At 37.8% G+C, this 10,705-nt stretch overlaps 1 protein-coding gene across 1 annotated transcript; it reads left to right on the top strand.

Annotated features, from left to right (window-relative positions):
• The first annotated feature begins 3,497 nt into the window (after positions 1 to 3,497).
• Positions 3,498 to 9,719, top strand: LOC127646198 (probable G-protein coupled receptor). The gene is made up of 3 exons (XM_052129694.1): positions 3,498 to 3,668; positions 3,915 to 4,034; positions 6,423 to 9,719. The coding sequence occupies exon 3, from the start codon at positions 6,513 to 6,515 to the stop codon at positions 7,797 to 7,799; it is 1,287 nt and encodes a 428-aa protein (XP_051985654.1). The 5' UTR covers positions 3,498 to 3,668; positions 3,915 to 4,034; positions 6,423 to 6,512; the 3' UTR covers positions 7,800 to 9,719.
• Positions 9,720 to 10,705: the final 986 nt, after the last annotated feature.

The raw sequence follows: 10,705 nt of genomic DNA on the forward strand, positions 1-10,705 counted from the left end.
CACTCTCCAGGCCTGTAGTGAGCTGTCCGTGGTGCTGAAAGGGCGTGAAGCGCAATACATTGTAAACTACCAGTAGTTTCATTTTTAATTCACAAGCAAAGTATGTTATTGCTGTTGTTGTTAATTAAATATGTGGGAATTGTTTAAGCTGTTTTTTTGTCAGCTGATACAATACACAGAGTACTATTCAGTGCCGAATAATAGTTGCAAAAGGGCGAGTCTTCTCCTTATTCCAAATAATGGCAGAGATAATTGTTTGGATTATTTCTATGCTGAGCTGTTGATGCAGAAAGTGCACATAATTCATTTAAGGTGAAGTCTGAAAATATACCATACACTGTAAAATAAATCCTGTTAAATTTACAATAAAAAACTGGCAGCTTTGGTTGCCAGGCATTCACTGTAAAGAAAAAAATGGTAACCACATTTCAATCTATACCATATGTAATTTTGATGCCTTTATGTTTTACGGTGAATTATAATTGTTTATATTATTAAATTATAAACTTGATATTAACGTTCTGAAACTGTAAAAAATATTTTTACTTTGTATTGTATTGTTAATCACCATAGTAATTCTGAAATGGCACATGATGACACGAAGTTCATCCTTCCAGGGGCATTGACCAATAAACACGATGAGACAGTGCTCAGTGTCACTCACACAAACACATAACACCATCAGGGTAACATGTGAAATGAATATTATGCAATAAACATGAACTAAACTACATTAAATATAACACAGAACACCCCAAAGTGCATAACTGATATTAAAAATAAGAAGAAACATAACTATTCTCATAAAATATAACTAAATGTAATGGGTCATGCAGGGAATTCTGGGAACATTTTAAAGCTCAGGTGCAGGTACAGGATTGAGTCGGTGATTGGTACTACTGCTACAGCAGAAACACTGATATCACACCCGCTTCTGGATATCATTACATCTTTTTTTATTTTTGTATCGACTCAAATTAACTACACTAAATTCAGTATAAATTAACATGAGAAACTAACATTAAAAAAGATAAATAAATGCTCTATAAAATATATTGTTCATTGTTCATGATACCTAATACATTAAAGGTGCTATATGTAATATATTTTCTGTACTAAATCATAATATGTCATTTGGACTGCAGTACCCATTTCAAACGCTTGTTGTCAAGATTGACAACAAGCTACTGCTGTTCAAATTCTAAATACTGGAGAGTTGTCTGCCCCGCCCCAGACTCGAAGCTCATGCGGGTTGCCAGAATGTTGACACGCAAATTAGCCAACTCAGCATCCGTTTGAAAGGATTTGTGGACCTTAAGCTGTATCCATCTTCCAAAGGTATCTCCAATATTTATGCTTGTTTTACTACGCCTCTGGTCATGGTGGGTTTTAGACGGATGGTGAGGCTTTTTAGGTCGGGTGGAATCTGTTATCTCTGATCCAGTTCGTTTGCTGGATTCCGTGCATGCGGCACGCAGTGTTGTTTGCCTGCAAACGTGTTTCAAATCTGGCAACCCGGCGATGTCGAAATAATATTGGTGAGTGGGCAGTGGGCAGGATCACACAGGCAAAAACATAAACAGAAATTCCGGCCTGGAATGGAAACTTCAATTTCTACTGGCTGTAGCATTGTTATTGGAGAAGCCAGTATTTCAATTTAGCATATCTTTATTCTCTAATGGCATATTATGGTCATTTTATGATTTAGTACAGTAAATAATGACATATTGCACCTTTATCTAATGTTAACAAATGGAACCTTCTTGTAAAATGTTACCACATTTATTCTAAATAACTGAATAAAATGTTGTTGTTTATAAAAGATTACATATTTTGTATTATGAATATGATATATTAATTAACGGTGCCTGCATTTAATAGTTAATTAAACTGTTTTATATATATATATATATATATATATATATATATATATATATATATATATATATATATATATATATTTGGCACAATATATTCTTTCATGTATTATGTAATTTGTTTACAAGGGCATTTTCAGATGTAATATAGTGTTCAATATACACTCACTGAGCACTTTATTAGGAACACTATGGTCCAAAGTGCTTGACGCTTGCGATTTTAAAATAGGGCCCAGAATCTCTTTACTTAGATTACTTCAAAATTTGAACTGTGTATGGAGACTAGTTTTAACTAATATTTATGCTGATAAATAACTAGTCAGTCACCATGATTTTGAAAATCTTTGAAGCTGGTCTGATATAAGTTGGCAATACCGACTGCAGAGTGTTGTTGTGAAGACAGCAAGAGAGGTGACGCTTACTGAGCACTTTATTAGGAACACTATGGTCCTAATAAAGTGCCCAACGTGGTCTTCTGGTCTTGCAGTCCATCCGCCTCAAGGTTCGACATGTTGTGCATACTGAGATATTTTTCTGCTCACTACAATTGTACAGAGTGGTTATCTGAGTTACCATAGCATTTCTGTCAGCTCGAACCAGTCTGGCCATTCTCTTTGGACCTCTCTCATCAACAAGGCAGAACTACTGCTCACTTGTTTTTTTGTTTTTTGTTTTTGGCACCCTTCTGAGTAAACTCTTGAGACTGTTGTGTATGAATATCCCAGGAGATCAGCAGATACAGCAATACTCAAACCTGCCCATCTGTCACCAACAATCCTGCCATGGTCAAAATCACATTTTATTCCCAATTCTGATGGTTGATGTGAACATTAACATGAACCCATATCTGAATGATTTTATGCATTGCACTGTTGCCACACGACTGGCTGACTGGATTTAATCACATGCACAAATAGAAATAGATGTATAGGTGTTCCTAATAAAGTATGGATTAGCATGATGTTGGGGCAACTTGTCATGCAAGAAATATTATAATAATGATAGTAATAACTAAAGCTGCATTTAAATACTTAATATTTTAAAGGAATATTGTTTTTACTCTGTTATGTCATATTAAATAAAATCCAGTAAGTCTCAATTTACCTCACAGATGACTTTATAGTCAAAGAAATTCATACTCTACATCAAGTTTTCTCAAGTTTTTTTTGTGTTTGTTTATTTACAAGGACCAATTAGAAAATCAATCAAATACAAATGATGAATACAAAATCATATACCTACTGCTCTTATTAATAAAATGTACTTTGTTTTGATAAGTTTTCATGACCAAACCTCTGAAAAGCCCAGGATGTCTTCTTTAAAATTCAATATAACATAAAACTGTTGTATGTACAGTATGTTCACAGAGAAATAAAAAAGAAGATAATCAATTGGGTTCCTGAAGGTTATATTTAATAGTATGTTAATACATGTATATTTTTGTGTATCTATAATTGCACAGCAATGAATGTCGAAATGTTGACAAAGGTGTAATTCTAACCGTGAACCCACATCAGTAAATAAAGGAGTTAGATTTGTAAACATGCTGCAATGGATCTTTAAAACATCCTCTTGATTATTGGTGTGCAGTAGGACCCAGGGGGTGACTTCAGCTCTGGAGGACAGAGGAGTTTGTGTCTATTTGAAAGAGGAAGAAAAAAATCGCAGGGATACAATGTGTGACAGTCACAGCCCTCCACAGCACAGGACACAGAGTGAGAATGCATCCTGATGGACAGCAGCCTGAGTGGTGTGAATACTGATCAACACTGCTGACAACTGGAAGAGCAGGTGGGACCATAACCATTTCACTTCATCTGGATTTTTTTCAGATGGAAAAGGAACACGTGCGTGAACTTTGCTCCTTGGAGCCAGCAATAATGTATTCTGTATGATAACACTTTTAAGGCACCATGATCTCCTTTGGTTGTTCTCCATTCAAGTCACCTGAGATGCTGAGTGTTGAACATTTTCTTCCTATGGCATTTCGCTTCACTTTCTGATGTGTAAATACCAAGATGCTGTGCTTGTTTGCAGGTGAAGAAAAAGCCTTAAAGGGGAAAGTTAATATGTTTGTAAAAACATGTCCAGAAGTTCTCATCCCAAATCTGATTGGAGAATCATCAAAAAAAACAAAGAATATCCAGTAGTTGACAGGTAAGAAAAATCACGTTGTCTGCCTTTATAGCCAACTGTGAAAGATGTGTGTCGGTGCAACATGTGGCATTGTTTTAGATCAGCAAAGCAAAACTTGACATGCCAGTAGTTCATTCATTTTAATTCAGTGTAAAATTGTTCGAATTTCCTGCAAAGTGAAATAAAGTTAATGTGAGGTGCCATGATGTCACAGCTTTAGACCCTCTGGATGGGGGGAGGGGAAAGGTCAGGGCGTAGGTGGTTGTAGTGAGGAGGCCACGGCACACAATCAGGTATGACTCATACTTGTCTCCCACCAACAACAAAAAAACAACAATAGCATGTCATGTTGTTCTCCAACTTCATTGATCCCTGAAAATCAACAACCTCTTACGTGCAAAAACATATTATGCTCCTGTTGGGTGAAAGCAATCTATCAGTTGCCAGCAAGGAAGGACAGGGTATTGTTCTGCCCTCATTAGCATATAAAGAGTCCTAAAATACATGTCTATAGGCTCCTTTCAAGTGAAAGGAAATCGACATTGTGTTTCCAGGCACCTTACAAAGGTGATCAACATTTTAAAGAACACAAGGAAAGGAAATTAACTTACTTTGTAATTACTTTTCATTTAGAGATTTTTTTTCAGATTCAACCAAGTAAGAATTTTATTGTATTTTTGTTTTTGTTTTTTGCACAAAGGGAATTGTGTAAACATGTAAGAACACCCCATGTTGTTCTGGCAGTAAATGTTTATTTTGACATGATGGGGATTTCTCTTTATCAGTTTAATAGAGTGATGGAAGTGTTATTAATTTACATTACATAACTAATTATTAAGGATATAAAACATGCACCTTTTCTCTTTATGGCCATCTTAATGGCACAATAAACGTACCATTATTGAGAAGAAATTATCATCATCTTATGGACTGTGATTTGCAATATACACCATTACTTGTTTTTTTGGCAATTTTAAAACTTGTTTTTTTTTTTCACAAAATGGTTTAGTTATTTTTTTATTTATAAAATTTACATAATTTCAATTCTCAGTTGCTGACAAACAGTAATTAAATTAGTTAAAAAAAACACTTACATTTATTTACATATTTAATATCTGCAAACTCTTTCAAAAATCTTTATTTTATCATTTATTTTATAAATATTCATATTTTTGTTATGTTCCTTTAGAACAAGACATTTTACATGACAACACTGCGTTTATTTAAAAGCAAGTGTATTTTGTCAGATTTTACTTCCAGATTTCAATACACAAAATACAATAATATAATGTACATTCTCTAAAAACAAATCTGAATAATTTTTACAAGAAAATGAGATATGCAGTAAGAACATATCTTTTTTTAGTGCTCTATAGTCTACACTTATAGTATGTAACTGTGGCAGGGCGGAGGGCGGGGCCGGGTCGTGACCCTACACACCCTGTCCCGTATTAGGCTAATTATGCCTCTGTGAGGGTTAAAGGTTGACTGCAGAGGATCGTGCGGGAGAGAGAGAGAGTTTACGGACATATCCGTCATGTGTGTTTGTGTCTTCTTTTAAGTGTATCATTAAACTATTATTTATATTGAAAAGCCGGTTCTCGCCACTGCAGCTTGTTCCTCGGCCACTCCTCCACCCTCTATCGGACGACAGCCGCGCCTCTCCGGGTGGATCAGAGGCAGTCCTCCAGCTCGTGGCGGACGGAACGCCCCGCCGCGTTCTCGGGGAACAGAAGGGGTCTCCCCCACCCCTGGCAGCGGTTCTCTCGCTCCAGGCGGTCGGCAGTGAGCCCCTCCCCGCTCGCGGTAGGCGGCCTTAAACCCCACCATGTTTCAGCGGCTGGTAGGGAAATCCTCCGCCCCTGGCAGCGGCCCTCACCACTCCAGGCGGTCGGTTAGGAGCCCCTTCTCCCCTCGCGGTCGGCAGCCATCTTCCTCTTTCAGGCAGCTGGGCTCCTCGTCCCCCGGCAGACGGCCGCGGCTGCTCCATTGGTGTGGACGGTAGTGGCGAGAACTCTACTACGGCGTATCCCTCCTCCTTCCCGGGTTTCGGCACCAGTGTAAAGGGATCAATTGAAAGGAGGAGGCGAGAACCGGCTTTTCAATATAAATAATAGTTTAATGATAAACTTAAAAGACAACATAAACACACACGACGGATATGTCCGTAAACGATCTCTCTCTCCCGCACGATCCTCTGCAGTCGAACTTTAACCCTCACAGAGGCATAATTAGCCTAATACGGGACCGGGTGTGTTGGATCACGACCCGGCCCCGCCCTCCACCCTCCACCCTGCCACAGTTACCTAATGTTATTTCTAAACAAATGATAAAATGTCTATCTATCAATCCATTATGTGTGAAATCACTGGAAATACAGTATTAATAAATCCTTTTCATTTCTTTTAGACTGAACTTCATAACAAACCAGCTGAAAACCCAAAAAGAGAACAACATTTAAACATGGAGAAGCCTAGTTCCATTTCTAAACTGTGAAGTATGCAGAAAGCCATACCAGGTCTGATGCTCGGTCTCCTGACAAATCACACAACTCCACATGACACGTCTGACCAGTGGAGTACAACCAAGCCTACCCCTCCCAGCTTGAAGGAGGTCATCCACTCGGAATCCCAGATAAAGGATATTGTCGGGCTATTTTGCATGGTAACCCTTAACCTTGCAGTCTTATTGGGCAACAGTGGAGTTATGGTAGCTATTGCCCGAGCCCCTCATATGAGGAAATATATTTTTGTGTGTCATCTTTGTGCAGTTGACTTGCTTTGTGCTATATTGTTGATGCCTCTTGGGATAGTGTCAAGTTCCCCATTCTTCAGCACTGTGGCATTTACGGTTCTGGAATGCCAGGTATACATCTTTCTAAATGTGTTCCTCATATGTGCCTCTATTCTTACTGTGACTGCAATTAGTATAGAGCGCTACTACTACATTGTTCACCCTATGCGCTATGAGGTAAAGATGACTCTAAACCTTGCACTTGCCGTTATGGTCTTCATTTGGGTGAAATCAGTTCTGATGGCTTTGGTTACGCTTCTTGGTTGGCCAGCATATGGGAACCAGAGCTCCATTGCAGCAGCCCATTGCTCTTTACACTGGAGCCACAGTCGCCTTAGGAAAGTTTTTGCTATTCTCTTCTGTGTGTTTTTCTTCTTGGTCCCTGCCATTGTGATCTTCGCTGTATATTGCAATGTGTACAAAGTTGCACGAACGGCTGCTTATCAGCACGTCCAAATGCCGTCCTGGACAGACAACCAAGCGAAGAGTCGCTCAGATTCTATCAACAGTCAGACCACTATGATAACCACCACCCGAAGCCTTCCCCAGAGATTGTCTCTAGAGCGGGTCTTAGGGGGTGGAAAGGCGGCTATCACCCTGGTTGTCATTGTGGGCCAATTTCTCATATGCTGGCTTCCATATTTCAGTTTCCACCTTCACATGTCCATCACTAACCCACTTCAGAGCCCTGGAGACATTGAAGAGGCTGTCACTTGGCTAGCATACTCCTCGTTTGCTGTGAATCCTTTTTTCTATGGTCTTCTGAACAGACAGATCCGAGACGAACTCGTAAAACTAAGAAAATGTTGCATCAGTAGACCTGTAGAACTACGTGCCTCCAGTCATGAAGGTTCCCTCCAGGAGAACTTCCTTCAGTTCCTGCAGAGGACCAGCAGCACTGCTGAGACCACAAGACCTAGTTGTGGCAATTTCAGCCCGAGGAACACTGTGGACCAGGGTGCCATGTTACCTGGCCAGATCCCTGATGAATAAACATAAACAAACATGACACTACTGTGTGAAAAAAGTTTTGTGGTTTTAATTATAAGACTATTATGTGCATGAATCTAAACCCAAGACTTACAAAAAAATCTAGTGTTTTGGCAAACTAGCCACAAATTTGCCACTCATTTCCAGCTCTTCACTGGTATTGGTGAACCTGCAGCAAACCTTTGGCAACAATGGGCAATTTGTCATCCTCATTTGCATGTGAAAATGATCAGTGGTGAATTTGCGTAAAATTTTTGTAAGGGAAATTAAAAAATCAAATTCATGCAATGTTTAAACATTAACTTTGTAAAAATGCATTAACTTTCCCATGAAAAGCCAGTAGAATGTATCATGCAATAGAGCACAACAGTGCCCACCTACTTTTTCAGCCATCTTGGTTCTGGAAGTATTTTTCCCATTTATTTCTTCTATGGGTGTTCATAAAAGAGTTCTAAGCCAAGTACCAAACCAGTCAGCTCCAAAGTGAATCACACCTTTATAAACTTTGATTGGAAGCAAATTGAGTAGTTGAAAGTATTTGAAAATCGGACATAAAAAAAAATGTACAAAACTGAATGTCTTTTATGAGTGCATGAACTACAATTCCACTATAATCGATTAAGTGCAAATGGAGTAATTATGAATAGGCCGTCACTGCAGAGCTGGTTTGGTGTGCTTTTTGGCCATGATTCTCTGATTGGTAGAGCATTTCTCTTCAACATCATGGGTAGTGTAGTTCTTCACCAGGAATTCTGGAATTCATATTTTCTTTTTTAAGTTGAAATAGCTTGGACTGATGGCCTCAACAGAAGCATATACCATTGATTTACAACCGCAAAGCTCATGATAGGGCTGTCTTTAAAGGTTTATACTTTATCGTAAAAAAAAATTTGCCTTTAGAATGAATGGGATTTTTACTTCCGGAACCCGAATGTTGCTCTCTATTACAAAACTGAAAATCAGATCTAACTGCTCTTTGGACTATGCAGTGTCACCTTTTGTAATCTACGTACCCATAATTTGTTGTTATGGTTCCCAATGCATCAGTGACAACAGCAGATACTCAAGATAAGGTTAAATATCTTATCAATATTTTCACCTTTCGTTATATATTCATTTATTGCCACTTGATAAAACATTGATTATAATTAATATTTACTCTGTGATTACTCATTTCATAATCATCACCACTCATTCATACTCAGTAATTACTATTATTGAAGTCTTAACATTTGAAAATGTGGTTTAATGATAACTTAAAATTTGTTTTATTGTAGATTAAGTAGTTAATGGTTCTCATCAGTATCTCACGCCATTCCATGAGTTACATAATCAGGCCTGATTCAGTATGCTGACAGCAAAAACCGTCTCCATGTAACTAAGGGGGCTCTGATGTTTCTTGCTAATTCCATGTTTCCTTGTATCCATGGAAATGTGATGAAACAGGGACTTGCATAGCAACAAGGTGCCTTTGAGCATTGTCCTAGCAGATTGCTAAACTATGATATATTCCAATTCCTAAACTCATTTTTATGACAATCGTAGGAAGAAATTACTTATAGTTTGAGGTGTTCTGTAAGTTTTCAACATACTTAAAAAAAATAATAATAATTCAAAGCAGCAGTACTCTGCATATCATTATCATGCAATGCAAGTATTCACAATGAGATAACATGGTGTGGTTTTATGGTCTTTTCCCTTTTTGTATACAATTGTAACAAACAGAAGGAAAAATTCCTTGGCTGTTTGTTGTCAGTGAATAGCAACAATTACCTTTTTACCAGTCTATATTGAAGACTAGCTTTTTTGTATTAATTATGTAACTTGGGTAGAATATTTCATGCATTTGTTAGTACACATTACCGGGTCCTTTGCTGGAGCATGTAAAAGACTGTGGTGCTGTGGTGGAACTGGGTGTACAAATACAGCACACCAACAAATGTATTGGGTGAATCTCTTCATAACATGTCCAGGTCACATTTCACCACAAAAAAATAAAAAATTAAATAATAATAATAATTTGAGAAATAATATATTGAATAATTTTTTTATAAATTATAATTAGCTGAATTATTTTGTATTAAATCATATTTTCTCATATTGCAGTATTTCTTTTTATTATTATTTTTGCATTACAGCAATTCAAATTGTGAAAGGAAATGCGCTATATTGTTGTGAAAATAATTTCTCATTCAAAAAATCTTAATGGGTTTAAGAATAGGTTTAAATTGACATGTTTTGTAACATTCACATGATCTTAAAATTGAGATTACATTTTTCTATTATTGTGGCTACAACCATGAAATGATACAGAACTATATTTGTTAGTTGCATTATAAGAGAGAAAATATTCATGATTTCCACATGACTTCCACCATTCAGTAAGAAATGAGAGGATTACTAAAGAAAAATGTCAACATTTACATTTATGCAGACACTTTTATCCAAAGCGACTTACAGAGCCCTTATTACAGGGACAATCCCCCGGAGCAACCTGGAGTTAAGTGCCTTGCTCAAGGATACAATGGGGGTGGCTGTGGGGCTCGAACCAGCGAACTTCTGATTACCAGTTTACCAGTTATGTGCATTAGACCACTACACCACCACTCCAACATAGTGCTTACTATGTGGACAAATAAACCTGAATGAATGTGTATTTTTAGAAGCCAGCATGATGTATCCCTGCCGCGTATTAGTCTCTAGTTCAAAACAGGTCTTTCTCATCAGTGATTCAATAAAGAGTGACCTGGTCTGTCACTTCAAACAATGAAACAACATGTCATGTATGAGGAGCGAGAGAGAGAGAGAGAGAGAGAGAGAGAGAGAGAGAGAGGCCGGTACGTGTAGCATGATTAGGGATGCATAAACTTGAGTGTCCCTGCCATGATCAAAACAAGGCCAGGCAAAAA

Source organism: Xyrauchen texanus, chromosome 7, assembly GCF_025860055.1.
Source record: "Xyrauchen texanus isolate HMW12.3.18 chromosome 7, RBS_HiC_50CHRs, whole genome shotgun sequence".
NCBI classification, from domain to species: Eukaryota; Metazoa; Chordata; class Actinopteri; order Cypriniformes; family Catostomidae; genus Xyrauchen; species Xyrauchen texanus.